This window comes from Nymphalis io, chromosome 10 (genome assembly GCF_905147045.1).
Source record: "Nymphalis io chromosome 10, ilAglIoxx1.1, whole genome shotgun sequence".
Lineage (NCBI taxonomy): Eukaryota > Metazoa > Arthropoda > Insecta > Lepidoptera > Nymphalidae > Nymphalis > Nymphalis io.
Window position 1 is genome coordinate 10,114,697 of NC_065897.1, and position 21,768 is coordinate 10,136,464.

Consider the following 21,768-nt stretch of genomic DNA (forward strand, 5'->3'; position numbering starts at 1 on the left):
AAACAGTTCATATTAATTTTTGTCTCGAGTTCACATCATTTACCTGGTCAACAAAATTTGTTGCTTAAACGAGTGAAATATCTTGGTATTTTTGCCTGTCCGAAGCCAGAATTAAAGAAGGGGGATTAGATCATGCTTGTTTATCAAAGGTAGCCTGCTACCCTGTTAACACGTGACGACGTTTGGACGTAGATATACTACCGCGTGATAACTAAATGTACCTACCTAGATACCTGTTTTGTGTCGACAGCGAGCTAGGGTGCCCACACGATGCGTAATTAATTACATAATTGTTGGTTAACTTTACTTAAAAGTTTATCAATATTTATGTTATATGTATTTTTTTTGTCATATATGATCGTCATATATCACGTACTTAAATATTGTTAGTAATTCACTAGTCACCCTGTATAAGCACATTAAAGTATTTGTAATATTAGATCTTAGAAGATTCTGAGGAACATTAAATAAATTATAATAATTTAAATCACTTAGTACTTATGTTGTGATGTATTTTAGAGTAATAACCGTATATCACATAGCATTACTCAATAACTCGTACCATACCATACTCATACCATACATATGTATATATTTTCTAGTCTTAATCATAAAAATTACTCAATTCTAAAAAACTGACCTTATACATTGTTACGTTTGCCATGAGTTTGTACATTAAAAAAAAAACAGCTTCCATTTTTATATGTTCCATGTTTAAAATTTGAGAAGATGTTTCTCGAAAAATTTCTATTATTACGTATCTTATCTATTTATAATATGTATTAGAGTTCATCTTTAAAATTGATATGACTTTTGATTTCTATATTATTTATATCCGGAATGTCATTGTACCTCGCCATGTGGGGTTTAATATCTTCTATGAGGCGAGCGTAGTCCTTCGGTTGGAAGGTAACGACGCTAGTAGTTCTTTGGTGATCGTGGCTTAAGTACAGTTTGATTGTCGGATAGCTCTGGATGTGTTCGTATTGGCAGATATTTCTCTCAGTAATGCAGTTCACTTTGCCGAATTGTAAGCTGCTCTCAAGGTGCTGAAAGTAAATTAAACTAGTATGAAAAAGCTGAACGATTACAGAAACCATTTAATTGGTCCCACGTGTTCCCACCAACAGTAACATTAATTATAAATATATTTTTTAAACATTATGCAACAGGATAACTGTGCATAATATATATACAAAACACACAGTCGTCTGTTTCAAGATAGGCAACTAACAACAAACAACAACATGCGACTGATATGCATATTTACGTGGATAATATCCTGGGACATTATTTATTCACACAAGGCCATCTGATCCCAAACTAAGCAGAGCTTGTACTATGGAAACCAGACTACAGACTTCTTTTGTAAATACATATTTATATAGATAATTACACCCAGACTGACGACAAACAGACATAATATATAATAAAATTCTTTAAATTTTTAGTATATAATACAATTCTTTTAATTTCAAATTATATTATTTACGTAAATAGATAATAGGTAAAGAAATACATAATAAATATTTATATTTATTTACATAATGAAAATTTCTGCACAACGCGGTTCGTTTAAAATAAAAAAAAAATTCTTGGTCTATGAAAATTATTTATGGTCAAAGTTATTTAAAATCGTTTTTCAACATAGATTGAATTTTTTGAAATTATAATTTTATTCCGAATATGAAAATAATTTATTAGCTAGTAACAGTAATAGCCTGTTAATGTCCCACTGCTGGGCTAAGGCCAACTCTCCCTTTTTCCTTCACTGTCAAGCACGAGATGAATTATAAACTCAAATTAAGCACATGAAAATTCAGTGGTGCTTGCCCGGGTTTGAACCCACGATCATCGGTTAAAATTCACGCGTTCTAACCACTTTTTTTTTCTCGCAGTGGAAACCTTCAGAAAGGTACCCGGGTCCTATGGGGGTGGAACCGGGTTATGTGGGATTCTTACCCAGTAAAACCATTGCGATGGCCGTCCTCAGCACGGATCGGAGAGGCTGCGGGATCGTGTTGATATAACGCATCCGCGGCCTCTCCCGTGCTTTGCTCCACTCGTGGCTCGGCGGAGCTCTCATCAGGGGGCGAATCTCACCCCCCCCCCCGCACTCCTGGCACTGACGGCAGCGCGAGGCCATCACGTCTGCCGTCCACCACAGGGCCGTCTGAAATAGGACACGTGAGGCCCCCACCTCACGCATCCACGGCCCCAGGGTTACGCCCTATCTTTTAAGCCCCGGGCGTCTAGGCTATGGGAGGGCCGAGACGACACCGTCGTCGTCTCCGCCGAGCAGGATCGGCCCTTTCCCGTTCCCGCTCCGCCGTCTCCTTCTGAACCATGACGGTCTCACAGAAGGAGGCTACGGCCCTCCACGCCGATTCCCTGCAAAGCATCGCCGACACGATTGCTCGCAGGGACAGGTCTTGTCCGACTTCACGGACCAGGATCTCCCTCTCCGCACTCCACGGGGGCACACCTCCAACGGCGTTCTAACCACTAGGCCATTTCGACTTATTACTTAGCTAGTAACACTTACATATGCAGCGATAACAAAGTCAGGATACATCACATAGCAGTGATAACATCTTGGCGAATGGAAATATATTAGCCATGGCTTCTTGGTTCTGAAATAAAATAATAATTATTATTAATATTGACTTTGTAAAATTTAATATCTGCTAATAAATATTTATTAACGTTACGAACATTATACTTTCGGATTATTCTTGTTATTAATTAATATCGTTGATGTTTTCCGACTGATTTCGGCCACGGCGGCCAATCTCAAGGGAGACTAGCCAACTTCGCAGTAAAACATTTATATCGAAGGACTAATATTCGAAGATTGGAAGCTTTTGGAACAAATCAATTATTTTTTGTCACAATCGGATCGACGGTTTTGAAAACGCATAGATTACAAACATTCAAATTAATTATTATTAATATAGAAGAATATAGATTTTTTTAATACTGATCAAAGGATTTTAGTAAAGTAATATGCAAGCTCGTCTGGGTGGGTACCACCCACTTATCAGATATTCTACCGCAAAACAGCAGTACTTGGTATTGTTGTGTTTCGGTTTGAAGAGTGAGTGAGCCAGTGTAATTACAGGCACAAGCAACATAACATCATAGTTCCCAAGGTTGCTGGCGCATTGGTGATGTAAGCGATGGTTAACATTTCTTACAAAGCCAATGTCAATGGGCGTTGGTGACCACTTACCATCAGGTGGCCCACATGCTCGTCCGCCTTCCTATTCTATAAAAAAAATATCGTTGTGTTCCGGTTTGAAGGACGAGTGAGCCAGTGTAACTATAGACACGAGTAATATAACATTTTTCTTCCCAAAATTGGTGGCATTGACGATGGTTAATATTTCTTAAAATGACAACGTCTATGGGCAGTGATGCACACTTACTATTAGTTGGCCCATTTGCCCGTCCGCCTACCTATTCTATATAAAAAAAAACTCATATTTTACCTGCTAGGATACAATTCTTCAGCTATAACGTTCTTCGCGAATGACTGCCAGTCAAATTTGCTCATTTTGTCGTATATGTGATCTAGCGCCCAGTCCAGGATGTACGGCGCTTGCGTGCTTTGTTGCAAGCTTATTCTAAAAGTAACATTAAAAAATCATGATTATAGATATTCCGAGGTCATCATGGGTATATAGAAAATTAGGATATTGCAATCGACATTCGATTTAACAGCTCAACGACGTAACATGTAAAATTTAGGTAATATAAGATATAAAAAGCCGAGATGGCCTAGTGGTCAGAACGCGTGAATCTTAACCTATGATCGTGGGTTCAAACCCTGGCAAGCACCACTGAATTTTCATGTGCCTAATTCTTGATTATAATTCATCGCGTGCTTGACGATGAAGGAAAACATCGTGAGGAAACTTGCATGTGTCTAATTTCATTGAAATTATATCACATGTGTATTCTATCGCATTGGAGCAGCGTGGTGGAATAAGCTCTAAACCTTCTCCTCAAAACCCAGCAGTGGGACAATAACAGGCTGTTACTGTAAGATATATTAATAAGGGTATCACAAATATATGCTACAAACGGCCAGGCAAACGCGACCAAAGCGCGGTAAAGGTACACAGTGGAAATTCCCCGCCTACGTACGAAGCGCTTTGAATCTACATTCATCATTCGCACTGCGAAACTATGGAATGCTTTGCCAGAGTCCGTATTTCCTGATAGGTACAACGTTGGTGTCTTCAAATCCAGAGTAAACAGGTTTCTTATTGGCAAGCGCTACATTGCTACATCTTAGACCGCGTCGATGCTTAACATCAGGCAAGTCAACGGTCAAACGCTGGCCTATTAATTGTAAAAAAAATGCTACAAACGTGTTAACGTGACTGTTCGCTTCAAGCGGGTAGACTTTAGCGACGGGGCTGCGAATTATCTGACACACGGGCAGCTCCAGTGTGTCACAGTCGATTATCCCAACTTTCACGTAATCCAACGGTCGTAACTATGAAAAAGAAAATTACTTAGTTGTATCGTTTATACTAAATTATATTACTACCCTATTGTATGTAAAATTTTTAGTACCTATATATCGGAAAACACTATTAATTTTACATTAAGACATGAAAGAGAAAAGAAACGCTAACCAAAATACATAAAGTCTATTACAGTGTTTCCCAAAGTGGGGCCCACGCCCCACAGGGGGGCAATTTGACAGTTAAGGGTGGCAATTTAAAAATGGACTCGACAGGACTTTAACCCTTTCGCTTTGGGTTATTTAAATGCAATGCTAGATATCGGTGACAAAATTAACAAAAAAGGCAAATTCTTAATAAATATAAATCATTATTAGATATGATTTCGTTTGACGTTACCAAAATATCAACTGGGTAATTAGAGTCGTCAAGTAAACTTCGTCGGAGATTCACCAAAATTTCATAGTGATTTCTTCCTAAAACATATCATTTATTATAGGTTTAGAGATATTTCTTAGAGGAACAAAACAATTTTTAAAGGTTAAAATTGTTGTATGGGGGGCATAAAAATTTTAGAAATGTAAAGGTGGGGTATGGCCTAAAAAAGGTTGGGAAACACTGGTCTATTACAAACACAAGAGGAGGAAGAAATATAAACAATTTTGACATTGAAACGATACACACACGATATCATTGGCCGAGACTTTGAATAATCTATGATATTCATTATGGATTCGCGAACAAATTACGTCTTAAATTACGGCGAAGTTATTATCGGAAATTTGGAAGTAAAATTATATTGGATATAAGTAATAATGTGGAATTGTGTTGTGTTATAAATAATTAAATATTATTCAAGAATTGTTTATAGTGCATAGCAGACTGCATAGTGTGTCTAATTTCATTGGAATTATGTCACATGTGTATTCTACCAACCCGCATTAGAGCAGCGTGGTGGAATAAGCTCTACTAAACCTTCTCCTCAAAAAGGGAGAGGAGGCCTTAGCCCAGCAGTGGGACATTAACAGGCTGTTACTGCTCATTTTGGAAGAAAAGTTTACCCGTTTAGCGATGAGCCTCCACTCGTGACGTATGCGGTCGCAGGCGCGCCCGCAGCGCGCCGGCAGCAGCGCGCACAGCCACGCGCGCCGCCCGCCCGCCGCGCGCTCCAGCGACTGCGCCGTCTGCGCCGACACCTCCATATCTGGAACGCAGCTGCCGAGTTACAGACTTATCGACCTTCCTTCACCGTCGAGCACGAGATGAATTATAAACACAAATTAAGTACATGAAAATTCAGTGGTGAGAACAATGTGAATAACGAGTTGAGGACTCCAAGCCCGACTATCTATTTGAGCGAGATGTTACTGAAAAAAAAGCAGCACTGTGAGAAGGAGACAGAATATACACCCATGATATAGAACAGTGGTCAGCGGGAGTTAACAAAAGAGAAAGAGATGATATAGACGAAGATTGGCAGACAGTTACGTAGGAAAAAAAATTAAAACTCAAGACACAGACATGGAAGTATATATTTCATGTAAAGAAAAGGTTCCCAAACAAATCGCCCTTGCAAAAATATTAAAGGAATTGAAAGTCACTGATATTACTAAAATAAAATACTTTAGCCCTTTACAAAATTAGAGTTGAATTCGATAATGTCAACTGCACGAGTTGAATGATGACATGTGAAGAATTATTGAATAAAGGGTGGAAATTTCAAAAAGCATTTCAAGTAAACTTTACATATGGTACAATTAAGGACATGGACCTTGATTTAACGGAAGAAGAAATAAAAATGCGCATTAAATGTGATAGTCGTGCGGAATTAAGCTCAGTGCATCGATTGAAACGACGTGATACGGATGGAAATTGGATTGACTGCAAGAGATTCCGTCTCTGTTTTAAAGGTTCATATTTGCCTACTCATGTCTTCGTGGACAGTCTTCGTATTAATGTTGACTCTCACACATTTCCGGTGTCTCAGTGCTCCAAATGCTGGAAATTAGGGCATACACTATCTAGATGCCCAGCAGATAAGATTATTTGCCCTAAGTGTGGTGGTAATCATGCAAATTGCGAGACAAAGACGTTTGTTTGTGTTAACTGTCAAGGTCCACACATGGCACTCAATAAAGCATGTCCTGTTTACTTGACTGAAAAAAAGATTCGTGAGACTATGTCTCAATTTAATTGTACATACAGGAAAGCTTGCACAATGCTGACAGAGTTTCCGAATCATAAATATAAAACCCTTACTGCGAAGACTACCGTTGATCATACTCCTACTCATCCAGAACGTACGTACGCGAATATTGTATCAAATGTTTTTCCTCCTACTGTAATAGATTCAAGAGAGGATCAAAACGAAAAACATATCCCTTCGACACACGTTTCAAGTAAACAGGCTAACATTCCAACAATTAATCGTAAATCCGAAAATGCACCTAGAAAACATAAAGCGATTAGAACCGAAACTACAAACCTATCTACAAACCATCACCTGCCTAATTCTAAAATGGAGTCTGAAGAATTACACCAAGCAAATCGCGAAAAATCATTAGATAGAAACATTAACTTCTCAGAACTCTTATATAGATTAAAAGAGATTTTATTTCTTAAAGGCGGAAGATTTCAACAAAAACTAAAGAATACAATTAAGTGCTGTTTTGAGTGGTTAATATTAATTGTTGTTGAAAATATTTCTGATTGGCCTATACTTAAGTTAATTTTAGACTATTTAAACACATAAATTCACAAAGCTAAATATTATTCAGTGGAACGCACAAAGCCTTAGACCTAAATTGACAAGTTTTGAAAATTTATTGTGGCAGGAAAAAATCCATATTGCTGCTAGACTTGGTTAGAGCTAAATAGTTACTTAAATATTAAAAATGACAATATACACCGCTGTGGTTGTGATGACTCATATGGGGGAATAGCCATAATTGTTCATAAATCCATCAAATCACAGGTATGCAAAGTACGGCAGACTAATTTGGCAATCCAGATTATCCACCTTAAGTTTTTGAATTGTGGAGACTTTGATAATATAATTTCAGTTTATTACCCATCTTCAGCCCGAACCAGTACTCATGATTGGGACGCCATTTTCTCCATAGCTAACTGTAGGACTATTATAATTGGATACTTTAATGGGCATCACACTAACTGGTCACAAAAAATTGACCAAAGAGGTTTACAAATATTCGATGTACTTTCTGACAATCAGCTTGTGACCTTAAACGACCGCACACCCACTAGAGTAAAATTAGTTAACGGTTTTCTTCAAGAATGCTCCCCAGATATTTCCCTGGTAACCTCTGATATTGCGCTTAAATTCAGTTACTCAGTACTTAATGAAACTTTGGGCAGTGACCACAGGGTTATTAAAATCTCAACCAATTTCAGTGGTTCATATCCATCCATATATAAAAGAAACTTTAAATTGGCTTATACACACAGACACTTGAAAACTTGTTCAATCATTTTTCTTGGCTTAATGACCCCCAAAAAGACTACGACACCTTCGTAGATTACTTAAATATGGCAGCAGAAATATCTATCCCTTTAATAAAATTTAGTCAAAACCCTTCTTCTAACTTTTTCCCCAAACCGTACTAGAACCAGCATTTATCTAGAGCAGTGGCTGAAAGACGTTTAGCTTTATCACAATTCCGTCGTAATCCAATCCCACGTAATTTGGATATATTGAAAGAAAAAATTAACTTTGCACAAAACTTAATGCGTAATTCTCAAAGTAATTGTTTTCAAAATTTTTGCTCGTCTGTAAATCAAAAAACTACATCGACAGAGTTATGGTCTAAAATGAAGTGGTTAAAGGGCTATAAGTCTTCTAAACAACAAATAAATGGAACTCTGGCAAACAAACTTTTGTGTAGCTTAACACCCGATTATGTTTCCCCTATGTGCCCTGCGTTATGTTCTCATAATAATAAAATAAGTTCCAATATTTCAACGACTGAGCGAGAAAGCTGTATTCCATCTAAAAATACATCACCTGGTGATGATGAAATTACATATCTAATGATAAAACATCTTCCTAAAAATAATAAACTTATATTGACAAACCTTTATAATTTTTTTTATGAGAAAGGTTTTGTTCCTAGCCAGTGGAAAAATATTATCGTCGTCCCTATTTCGAAAGCAGGTAGAGATTCAGAATCTGTTTCGTCATTACGCCCAATTGCCTTAATATTTGCTTATGTAAAATTTTTACATTATTTCACAGTATTCTTGGTTGGAATGGTTTTGCGAAAAGAATAACATTTTTTCGATGAATACTACTGTATTCAGGAAATCATATCAGTGTGCAGATAACCTGTCTTACTTTATAACTAAAACTTTAATTAGGTTTTCTAAAAATAGGCCAACAATCGCGTGCTTTATTGACATCCATAATGCATACAACAATGTCAATATTGCTTCTCTTCTTTCGATTCTAGATAGCTTAGGTGTAGGGTCACAACTGTGCACTTATCTGTGGAATTTTTTAAACCATAGAATTCTAAAAATTCGGTTAGACGGAAACGCTATGACAAGAAATACCAGCCTAGGATTAGCGCAAGGAGACCCATTAGCGCCTTTATTATTTAATATTGTGACTTATAAAATTTGCAAAAATATCAGCCTAGTCTCTCTATTGCAATACGCGGATGATTTCCTTTTATTTACTTCATGTAATAGTTTGACAGAAAGCTCTGAGAAACTACAATCGGCATTAAACACTGTGGCTGTCTACTTATTAGATATAGGTTTAGAGATTTTGACTACTAAAATTAAAGTTTGCATATTAAAAAGGGGGCGTAAAAAGTACACAGTAAAGTTACAATTGAATTACCAATATCATAGAAGAGGTTAACGCTTTTAAATACTTAGGAGTTTGGCTAGACAATTCATTGAGATGGTCAAAACACATCAACGATTTAAAAATAAAAATATTAAATTTATTAAATATTCTTAAAATTCTGAGAGGACCGGGCTGGGGCGTACAAGGCGTTTGTATTTTGGGCTAATTCGTAGCAGAATAGATTATGCCAGCTCCTTATATGATAATAGTTGTAAAACAAATTTGAAAAAAGTTGATGTATTACAAAATCAAAGTCTCAGATTGATTGGTGGCTTTGTTAAGACTACACCAATCTATATGATGGAAAATGAGCTTTGCATATCAATATTCAATATAGATCAGAAGATATTACTTGGGAGCTAAATTTTGGCTAAAATGTAAATCTATGGGTAAAAATAAAGTTATCAGGTTATTAAATATATTTCAAAATGTGTGTACTAATTCTTACCGGCGAAATAAGAAACTATCACTACTTATTATGATTCACAATGATTACAACGCATTCGGAATCCACCAAAGCGATAAGTTAGAAATGTTCAGTCTAGACACGTGGGTTAGCAATGTGGATTTATCCTCTCATATTAAATGCTCTTTAGCCACAATTGACAACAGTAAAAGTAATTATAATAAAGCGTTTTTAAAATTATTATCTGAACGAGCAATTACAGAAATATATTCTTCATTTTATCAAGTTTTTACAGATGCTTCAAAAGATAACTCTGATATTGGTTTTGCTTTTTATGACCCCTAAGCTAATACTAGTTGTCAACTTAAAGTAGATACTAAGATATCAGTAATGCGTGCAAAGCTATTAGGCATTGTGAACTTTATCATTTATTTATTTATTTATAATAGCACACTTACAACATACATATAAAGCATTAAAAAGATTAATTTATAAACCAATAATAGTATATCTAATATGCATGTCAATTACAAGTGTACATATCACTTCAAAATTCATCTAATCAAATTCAAATTAAAAGTAACAAAAAATCATCGGTAATTTTAAAAAAATGTCAAATTTAAATAATAAATAATGTCATTATTATAATAAAAAATTAATCAGTGAAATCATAATTAAAAATTATTAAAAGTATTAATTAAAACTAATCATGCATTTTATAATAATTAAGTAACTTATTTCTCAAGATTGAGGGAGAGTCACAAAAAATGTCAATGTCCTGAATTGATTTAACGATATTGATATATTTATTACACAACCGTACTAAGGGAGCTTGTTTACCAATATGAGACTTTACGCTAGGAGTATGAAATATTTTGTGGGTGTGAGTACTTCTGTGTGCCCTAGACGGAACTGATATCAGTATTATTTCAATCAATTCTGAGTTGGTTAACTTATAGTTAATAATACTGTGTAGGAATTTAAGTTCTAACAATTCGCGCCCACTTCGAAGAGAAATCATATTAAATTTTGCCAAACGTTCTTTGTATAACTGTCTGTGCGAAAAATCCTTTTCATGAAAAGCAAGATGTTTCGTGAAGGCTCGTTGAATACTCTCAATAAGCTGAGAGTGTACGCTATAAAATGGATTCCATATAATACAGGCATTTTCAGGCAAGGCAGGCAACAGGCAGTTTTCCCTGAAAAGCCTTGAGTGTTCCGCTTGATGAAACCAAGATTTTGAGCAGCTTTAACAACTATATTATCAACATGAGTTACACAAGTTAGACGCCCGTCAATAGTGACTCCTAAATCTTTAATTTGCGATTACTCTTGTAATATTTTATTTTCAATTGAGTAACTAGAAACAATTTTATATGAAAACATTTGCCTACATTAAGAGTCATATTGTTGAGATGACACCATGCAATAATATTGTTGAGGTCGTATTGTATTAAATCTATGTCAGAGTTGGATTTTACTGTTTTGTATATTTTGAGATCGTCGGCTAACAATGAACACTTACAATACTTTATATTCTGTTATATCGTTTATAAAAACGAGAAACAAGAGAGGACCTAAATGTGAGCCCTGTGGAACCCCACTTTTAGCAAAATATATCTGAGATTCAAACCCAGTTACGGCAACTGTAAGAGTCAAATATGACTGAAACCATCTAAGTAGAGTAGTTCCAAGGCCATACTGATGTAATTTTTTAAGAAATATTTGATGGTTTACTTTGTCAAATGCGTTGCTGAAATCAGTATATATAGCATATATCTGGTCCCCCCTGTCCATCGCTAATGCCAAGTCTGAAGTAAAAAGTGTTAGATTAGTTTGAACTGATAACCCGTCTCTAAAACCGTGTTGCGAATGTGTGATGATGTTGTTAAAATGTTTATTAAGCAAGGGATACACAAGGCTCTCAAACAGCTTAGAAAGACAGGAGAGGATGGAGATTGGACGGTAGTTCTTAATGTCCAATCGGTCTCCTTTTTTATAAACTGGTACTATTCGAGCTTTTTTTCATTCCTCGGGAAAAATACCGTTTTTTACAGAATTATTAAAAATTAATGTCAATGGAAAAGCTAGAGCAGAGCCGCATCTTTTTATGAAAATAGGTGGAATTCCGTCTGGACCCGCACCTTTTTGAGGATCTAATGATTTAATTTTTCTTAAAACATCTGCTTCATTAAATTTTATTTAAATAAGTGTTGCAATGTTGTAATGTGAGTTATATATGTGTGAAGCGTAATGTACATTATTTGGGGTTATTATGTGTGTAGATTCATTAGGATAAATAGAAGAAGAAGGCTTGCGAAAAGGTTGGCTATTTCTAATCCTGAACTAGTGCTAATGCCACCCAACGACATAGATGCAGGCAAAAAATTTACGTTACGTTTGCTTTTATAGTAATTCCAAAAGGACGTCGGATTCATGTGAATATTATATTCGACAAATTAATCAAATAAATCATGGCAGCGACTACGCAATATTTGAAATTCAAGTTTATCCCTAGGGTTACCACATTTACGATATTTGGTACGGAGTTTCTCTTTCTCCTTGAATAACTTAGTAAGATTATGTTTGAACCATTAAGGATACTTAGAATTCCGTAATTTTCGCTTAGGTACTAATCGCTCTATTATTTCATACAGTGCTGTAAAGTATCTCTATCATGGCATTAACATTATTACAATTGGAAAATTTATAGTACCAATCAATATTTTTTTAATTCGTTACCAATCTCTGCATAATCAGCCTTACAAAAATTGTATCGTATACAGATTTTGGGTCGGATGTATGATATATGAGGGTACGAGACACTTATTAACAGATTAGGATGATACTGATCTAGTCTACTTAACAAGTCAAGATGCTTAGTCACCGTTACATTAACCATATTACTAAATTACCAAGTCTAAGCTCTGTCATCACAGTTCTCAATATTGTTGTACTGGTGCAAGTCGTTAGCAGACATGAAATCAATTAACGAGTAACCGAGAGCGTTATGATAATTTGATGGAATCATATAAGTACAATCATCATCTGCATTTCATTCAATAAAACCTATATTAAAATCGCCTATTACTATTACATCATCAATTTGATTAGTAACATCTATATTTTCAAAAATTTTTAGCATTTTCTACTTTTACCGGAGGTGGTAGCTATACAACACAAAGACCGACTTTTTTAACTATTCGGTCACTGGTTATGTCTAATATAACCCACATCATTTCATTGTCAGTCTCCCAATGACATACTCGGCAAGAAGAAATATCTTTAGATAGAGCAATTAATACGCCTCCTCCGTCTTTTTTTGAGAGTTCCGAACAAAATCGATCCTTCCTGTATACTATATAGCGCGAATCAAACAGCTCGTTACTCAAGATTGTGGAGTTCAACCATGTTTCAGTAAAAACTATATTCAGATATTTTTCAGGATATTGTTCGTTTTTGTTCTTAAGCCTCTTACGTTTTGATAGTATATATCTAACATTTTGTTAACTTAACACCCATAATACTGGTAGAATAATGACGTCAGTTAATAAGCTTCAGACAATCGTCATTCTTGATTTGTTTTGTCTGGCTGAATTCATCCTTACGTACAAAGATTCTTCCATTTCTGACCCAAGTAGTAAAGCGGTATTTCATTTCCTTGGCTCTAATGCGTGTGGCTGCGTGAAGTGCTTTATTTGATGGCGATAAATGTTTTGAAGCATAATATGGGTTTACATGTCCCTCCAATTCCGAGATGATGTGAATTTAGTTTTTCTTTAGATTTTTTTTTATTGAATTGAGCAACAGCCGCTAACATCGCGTCTCGATGTCTTGCACTTTGTAGCTTGACGATGACGGATGCGGTTTCTCAGTGTTTCGGTTAAATTGCGCAACTCTAGTAACATGTTTTATGTCCTCTTCCGTCAAAGGATTTACAACAACATTACTTAATTGAACAATTACATTTGATAAATTTTCATTTCTATGCTCAGGAATACCATTTATCTTAACATTGCACTCCCTCATATGCACTTCTATAGTATTTAATACCTACTGGTGGTAGGGCTTTGTGCAAGCTCGTCAGGGTAGGTACCACCCACTCATCAGATATTCTACCGCAAAACTGCAATACTTGATATTATTGTGTTCCGGTTTGAAGGGTGAGTGAGCCAGTGTAATTACAGGCACAAGGGACATAAAATCTTAGTTCCCAAGGTTGGTGGCGCATTGGATATGTAAGCGATGTCTAAGAGCGTTGGTGACCACTTACCATCATGCTATGCTCGCCCGCCTTCCTATTCTATAAAAAAAAAAAAAATAAGGTAAGGTCTTTTACAGAGGATTTAAGATTATTATTTTTAAGTTTCAGTTGGTCAACAATGTTTGATTTTTCCTCAAGTTTTGCTTTCATTTGCTCATACTGCGCATTAATAAAGTTTAGTGATTCACGAAAACCTTTTATTTGATCATTAATAGTATTTAGCTGCGTGGTTATTAAGTTCTGTATTGTTGAAGCTAACTCTTGCTGTATAATGTTACGAAGTTTACATTCTGTGAGGTCTATATAATCGACTTTATATTGAGTATTGGTACATTGTGGTGATTGACTCAGCTTTTTACGTTTCGTAACATAAGATACTTCCATAATGTCCGTGGAAGATTTGTTACAATTTTCTAAAGCGGTGACTGACCTGACAGGTGTATGTATGTTTCCTATTTTTGGTTGCTTATTTAAACATTCAGGGCACTTCCAGTTGTTTTTTTTTATGTAAATCCATTTGGTGAAACTGTCTCAGAGATACATTACCGCATTCAATATCATATTTCGCTTTGCAATCAATGCAAGTAAGAAATTCTTGTTTTGGTAACGTCGTTTTGCATCCAGCGCAAATTTTATTTAAGGGATTATTGGAAATTTTCGTAAGCAAATTTTTGTTACAAAATTTTTAATGTTAATAATCATAAGCAGATACTGAGATTCGAACTCGTGTCATCCTTTTAAACTGACTTGAATCACACGATCAACGACCGGTCCAAGCCTTTATTAAGTTCCTAACACGAATTTTATGGTCTCTTTGTACTCAATTCTTTTGTATTATTAATGATCGGTAGATAGTGAAATGTTTGTAGCAAAACACCCGCCACACAAAAAACTCACTATTTTGTTCAGATTAGATTGTATACGAAGTTAGCCTTACTAAAAACACAATTATTTACACTGTCAATATTGATTTAATTTATCTGATGATGTAATATTGACTTAATTAACACCAACTTGTCTTTTTTTTCTAGCGCAAAGCACGAAATGTTAATGTCTTTTGAGTTAATTGTTATTTCCTTTTTTTATAAATAAATACGAACTTTGGCCGCAGTTACACCACTTTTCCCAATTACTAATTAGTCTAGATGATATTCAACAACTACTGAACTTTTTGCACTTTTAACCATGAAAACATTTTTTAATTACCATCTTGAAATCTATTATAAGTTTCTCTCGTCAAAATAAAAAAGTGATATTACAGTGGATTCCTGCTCATATTGGTATAGAAAATAATGAAAAGGTTGATATACTAGCAAAAGATGCAGCACGAAATGGTATTTTCTACCATTGCCTACCATATCATTCGGAATTATTATATTTGGCTAAACAAAGATTGTACAAATTTTGGAGAGAGTATTTTGATGAGCGATCGCATACTAAGGGGGTCGGGTACAGAACAATGCAACCTGGCCTATGGAAAAGTCTTTGGTTTGATGGTGCCAATATGATCAGGTCTTCAATTGTTACAGCTCTTCGACTTCGTTCCGGACACATTCCATTAAATAACTTTGGTTTCCTTATGGGTAAAACACCCTCACCTAATTGCAGTATATGTAATATCATAGAAGACACGTATCATGTAATAATGGAGTGTGCTCGAAACGAAGCTGATAGAATATATTTTTTTAAAGAAGTTTTGTACAAGCTAGTGAATGATCTTATTAAGAATAGATGTAATTAAGCAATGTGTAAAGTTTAATGTTCTGTAAGCACTATGAGGGTGGCATTTTCTTAAAGAAAAAAAACCCTCTTTAAAATAAATAAATAAAAAAAAGAATAATATATATATATATATATATATATATATATATATATAGAATAATATATATATATTCCTAGCTATTCGGAGCTCGATATTACGTTTCACTACGTTATCGTATGCTTCTTTTTTCAAATAAACAGTTCTTATTAGAATTATTCGTTGTTTCAAATCGTGACGTCATATATTGCGGCACGTGTTATGCGTGTGCTTCTAGTTTCTACTTACGTATATATTGCTACACATCCTGTAGATATTTAAACAACTGCCAAAGGTAACGGTAAACGGTAAAGAGCGACCAAAAATATTTTTTCTTAAAAATTAACAATAATATGTTTTTTTTATAGAATAGGAAGGTGGACGAGCATATGGGCCACCTGATGGTAAGTGGTCACCAAACGCCCTTAGACATTGGCATTGTAAGAAATGTCAACCATCGCTTATAGCCAATGCGCCACCAACCTTGGGAACTAAGATTTTATGTCCCTTGTGCCTGTAATTACACAGGCTCACTAACCCTTCAAACCGGAACACAACAATATCAAGTATTGCTGTTTTGACATTTTATTCAGCCCATACCTCGAATTACAATACAGATATAAAATATTTTCTTAAATATATTACTTCCAGCGAAAAAGGCGAAGAAGAAGAAGAAAAGATCACGCACTTCTTCACAGATTAATGAAGATAGATAGAACGTAATAAAACTTACCAGAAGTTTGTATGAGAAGTTCTATGAACTCTATGATTTCATCTTTGTTCGAATCTCCGACATATCTATATCTGTTGGTACCGTTCTGTACGAAAATCCCGGGTTCATCTTGTGCCAATTCACGACAGTACACATCTGTTGTAGAAGTGCAGGACATTATGCCGAACTGAAATAAATCATTATTAAATAAAATTAAAAGTAACAAACGCGAAGTACCTTATGCCATATATAGGAATATAAAGTTTTCGCCGCGGCTGAGGGGTGGCGGTCGGAGAGGTTAGTTAACCTTTTTTTTTGCTGGAAAAACGCGTTTCCCCCACATTAAGTGGGGGGAAGGGGGATACGTGGGACTCGCCGGCGCTAAAGGCGTCTGAATACCCACTAAAAAACCAGCGGTACTTACTCCGTCTTTTCGAGGCGTCACGGGATCGCTTGCGCATCCTACCATGACGGCCGACTGTTGAGGTTTTAGTTACCCAATGTTCTTTTATATGTTGTATATCAGTATATTGTTTTATGTTCGGTTTAGTAGTTAAAACGTGAAAACATAACAAACTTATATTTTCGTATTTTTTTTATAGTATAGTAAGGCGGACGAGCATATAGGCCACCTGATGGTAAGTGGTAAGAAATGTTAATCATCGCTTACATCACCAATGCGCCACCAACCTTGGGAACTAAGGTGTTATATCCCTTGTGCCTGTAATTACACTGGCTCGCTCAACCTTCAAACCGGAACACAACAATACAAAGTACTGCTGTTTTAAGGTAGAATATCTGATGAGTGGGTGCTACCTACCCAGACGAGCTTGCACAAAGCTCTACCACCAGTATATTGAATCAGTAGAAATTTATATTAGACTATCAACAAATAATACAATAAATTACACTAATACATATATGAGATACCAGCTTATATGCTCTTTTGAAAGAAGAAAAGGAAACAAATGATATCAAACTATTTAGAAGGTCTACGGCATTGACCCTCCAGCAAAGCTTATTGAAAGATGTACATGTATACATATTGATGATGAACTCGTCCTGACTGATTATTTTTATGGTTGCCAATCTCAAGAGCTATTAGCCAACTGTACATGATATATTATAGTGCACAATTATATATATCGGACCAACTTGTATGTACGAAGATTTTGGAAAATCTGTGCCACCTGGCACCTGGCTACTCATTTCTTCAGATATCGTATGTGTTATACATATAAGACTCATGGGTATTAGAGGTTATATCACAGTATTTTGGAAATCATAACATCTGTATAACTTGATTATCGCTCTTGTCTAAGATTCGCTCATCAATTGTCCAAGAATTTTGTCGTACAATATATGGTATTTAATGGTAATGTTAGGCTTTAATGATGGCAATTTAATGATAAAATGGTAAATAAAAGTGGTACATTTAAAAGCAACGATATTATGAACACTTGTAACTCACGCTAATTCCTGAATCCAACAATTCAAAGCTGGCCTGAGTGAATGGTTCCTCCAAGTGTTCCCACGGGACTTGATACGGCGCTATCAATAATACCCAAGTGCCCATTTCTGAAAACAAAATGCTATTGTATTACAAATATGAAGTGATACCATGATCCTTTTTTATTGTTGATCCATGATCCACAAATATTGTTCTTTGTCGAAAGAATAATTATTCAAAGAATTAATTCATCGTGATTGTGGTAAACCTCTCTTACCTTTACCTTTGCGTGTGAGATTAAACTACTTTAGATTAAGGTTTTGTGTAAATTGGCTGAATAATTAAGAAAATTATTGAAAATGTCGGAAAAAAACATGCGAAACGGAAGCTTTACTTGTATGCGCAGCGTAAAAAATTTTTCAAGTGCCTAATTTACACGTGCAAAACCGCACGGCATACCGAGCATAGCACCATCTCGAATTCCATTTGTGGCATCATCTTAATAAAGCAAAGCAAGTACTGCAAGCAGCAGTAAACTCGAAATTAACCCAAATAAAATTAATCGAAGAGTTGATCCCAAGAGAGAATTCCTCTAAGAAATGTTCCCTTTGAAAGGACCCCTATAGAAAGTGTTACCTCTGAAATGACCTCATTTCATCTGACTTACCCCCAAATTCACGCTCACCCGCGGCGAGCACGCGGCGCAGCTCGGCGGCGGACAGCGAGTGCAGCGCGCGCGCGGCGGCGGCGCGGCGCAGCGCGGCGGGCGCGGCGCCCTGCACGCGCTGGAACGCGCCGCCCGCCTTCAGCAGCGCCCAGCCCGCCGCGCCCGCCCACTGCAGCGAGCGGCACAGCTCCTCCAGCGCACCGCACTCCAACACGCCTGAGGGGTTCGCGGTATCGACACGTATCGTACAGTGGGAAACTTTCGGCCCCTCTTATGAGATGTAATTTACAGTTCGCTGATTACATTAGAGAGACTACGACGGTCTCTCTGATTGTTTTCAATTATTTAAAAATCCACAATGTGACCCAGTGCCCTGACATTTTCATACAATGAAAAAAATATTTTGAAAAGTTGTAACATGAACTGTAAACGTGTATTTTTTATTACTTTGACCACTTGACATCTTCATAAACCGTAAACAATAAGATTTTATTTTTATGAAAACTTACCAAAGTTCATTTCAGGTAGCGACATTCTCATTTGATGTAGGAGTAATTTGTCATCACCGTGTGTAGTGAAATATAAAACCCACGGAGTGTAATGTCCATTGCGAAGATCGTTTCTAATTTTCTGCAAGTTATATTTTAATTTAATATATTTTTAATAATACATTCTTCTAGTCGTCCATTCTTTTTTTGGTGGTAGACCTTTGTGCAAGCCCGTATAGGTATGTACCACAGAGTCATCGCATATTCAATCGCCAAACTTAGGTTTGAAGCGTGAAACTACAGGCATAAGCAACGTAACATCTTAATTCACAAGGTTGGTGCGCAGTGGCGTTGTAAGATATGATTAATGTAATATTTCATAGCACCAACATTGTGGTTGGTTGGTGGTGATCACTTAACATCAGGTGGCCTACTAGCCAGTCTGCCCACATAACTTTGCAAGCTGGTAGTAAATCTCAATAATGTTCTCAATGCCCCAGTCAGTCATGAAAACCAAGAACCTTCGCTTCTGCAGCCTAATAAACAACTAGTCGAACGAGGCACTTTACTGTTGCTCAGACTTAGGAAATGTAATCAGAATAATGATTAATGTTTACGATTACAATAAGTAGTCATTACTCACGATTGCAGTATAACAAATGTAATTAAAAAAGTAAATTCGAGTAAGTGCCCCAGAACCTAACCGCCTGACTATTAAAATGGGCTGGTCATGTCTCCAGGCGCATTGTTGGCCGATGGAGCCGACATGTGCTAGAGTGGAGACCACGTTTAGGCAAATGTAGTGTAGGACGCCTTGCAGAGAGGTGGACTGACGATTTAAAAAAGGTGGCAGGTACGGGATGGATATGGGCTGCCCAAAATCGGGATGGTTGGCCTGATATACAGTAACAGCCTGTTAATGTCCCACTGCTGGGCTAAGGCCTCCTCTCCCTTTTGAGGAGAAGGTTTGGAGCTTATTCCACCACGCTGCTCCAATGCGGGTTGGTAGAATACACATGTGACATAATTTCAATGAAATTAGACACATGCAGGTTTCCTCACGATGTTTTCCTTCACCGTCAAGCACGAGATGAATTATAATCACAAATTAAGCACATGAAAATTCAGTGGTGCTTGCCCGGGTTTGAATAAAATACCTGTAAAGTTCTCAGTCCAATTGTTTCTATTTCCGGAAGCATTTCAACAACTTCTTTAATAATTTCCTTTTCATCAATGCTCGTTATTTCTTTATGATTCTTATTGTATTTGAACACGATGACCGTTTCAGGGTTGTTGCTTAAACGTGACCGAATATTTTCAGCTATGACCACACTGGCAAGACCATTCTGAAAAAAAAATTAATAATAAAATAATGTGTATGAATATTAATAAAATACTTTCTTTACATACTTAATAAATTACAAAATGTAGCCATAGTCATTGAATATATTTATTTTTTATAGTACTACATATACTATATAGGCCGACAAGCATATGGGCCACCTGATGGTAAGGGGTTACCAATGCCTATAGACATTGGCATTGCTAGAAATGTTAACCATCGCTTACATCGCCAATGCGCTAATAACCTTGTGAACTAAGATGTTATGTCCTCACTCACTCTTCAAACCAGATCACAACTATTTGCCATAGTACTGTTGTTTTGTGGTAGAATATCTGATGGTGATGATGAGCTTGCACAAAGCCCTACCACCAAAAAATTGTTTGTTTTAAGATAAAAATACATTTTAAGGCAATGTTTGAAGCTTAAAATAATTTTTGAGATTTAAGTCAGTGTAAGGTTTCATATGTTTCATACTTACAAGATGGTAAGCAATTCTCAAAATCGCATTTTTGCCTACACTATCTTCATTCAAAACATATAATATAGGCTTATCATTGCTCACAACTTGATTTATTATGGGCACATGTACTCTACTCCGTACAAACTTTATTATGAAATCTTCCAAAGCATCAAATGTGTGGGCACCATTGTAACGAAGATAATTTCCAGTCTTACCCTGATTTAACAAAATATTTTGTAAATAAATAAAAAAATATTGAAAATATGTAAAAATAAATATTAATGTTTTATTTTGTATTAAATACATACTTACATTAGGATAAAATAGAAGTGTAGGGTAACTACCAATCCTCATGTTATTATAGCAAAATGAATTATAATACTTGCAGTTTACAGCTCCTACATTTACCTAAAATAGGTGAAAAAAAAAACAGTATAATAAAATAGCTTGCAATTAAAATAAACAGTAAAAAAGGGCTTACAATTCTCTCATAAACTTTTGCCAATTCTTTCCAGTGTTTAGCTAAATTTTGGCACGGAGGACAGAAAGGAGAATAAAAATTTATGAAGCTTAATCCTTCACCCAAATATGAATCTGGAAACAAAAATTTCATTAAAGAAAACATTGATTTTAGAAAGATTTATTTTTGTATTAAAAATATATTTATTACACAAATAAAAATTAAAACAATATATAATTTAGATGTAGTTTCTATTATACATTCTATTATACATTCAAAATAAACAGTTTATTTATTCTTATTACATATTTATTCATTTTACATTCTTATAACTCAGTTAAAATAGTAAAATAGAAGGCAACTGAAAATGAAA

At 35.7% G+C, this 21,768-nt stretch overlaps 1 protein-coding gene across 1 annotated transcript in view; it reads right to left on the reverse strand.

Annotated features, from left to right (window-relative positions):
- Positions 1 to 341: 341 nt before the first annotated feature.
- Positions 342 to 21,768, reverse strand: part of LOC126771186 (dnaJ homolog subfamily C member 10-like) — a 74,193-nt gene continuing 52,766 nt past the window's right edge. The window contains exons 14-26 of the mRNA XM_050490944.1: positions 21,417 to 21,529; positions 21,248 to 21,343; positions 20,954 to 21,151; positions 20,288 to 20,476; positions 19,152 to 19,272; positions 18,661 to 18,858; positions 17,997 to 18,103; positions 16,547 to 16,712; positions 5,537 to 5,679; positions 4,377 to 4,504; positions 3,492 to 3,626; positions 2,546 to 2,633; positions 342 to 1,049 (exon numbers count right to left, since the gene is read on the reverse strand). Of these exons, the coding sequence (XP_050346901.1) occupies positions 783 to 1,049; positions 2,546 to 2,633; positions 3,492 to 3,626; positions 4,377 to 4,504; positions 5,537 to 5,679; positions 16,547 to 16,712; positions 17,997 to 18,103; positions 18,661 to 18,858; positions 19,152 to 19,272; positions 20,288 to 20,476; positions 20,954 to 21,151; positions 21,248 to 21,343; positions 21,417 to 21,529 (1,949 nt within the window). The 3' untranslated portion in view covers positions 342 to 782. The remainder of the gene's footprint in view (positions 1,050 to 2,545; positions 2,634 to 3,491; positions 3,627 to 4,376; positions 4,505 to 5,536; positions 5,680 to 16,546; positions 16,713 to 17,996; positions 18,104 to 18,660; positions 18,859 to 19,151; positions 19,273 to 20,287; positions 20,477 to 20,953; positions 21,152 to 21,247; positions 21,344 to 21,416; positions 21,530 to 21,768) is intronic.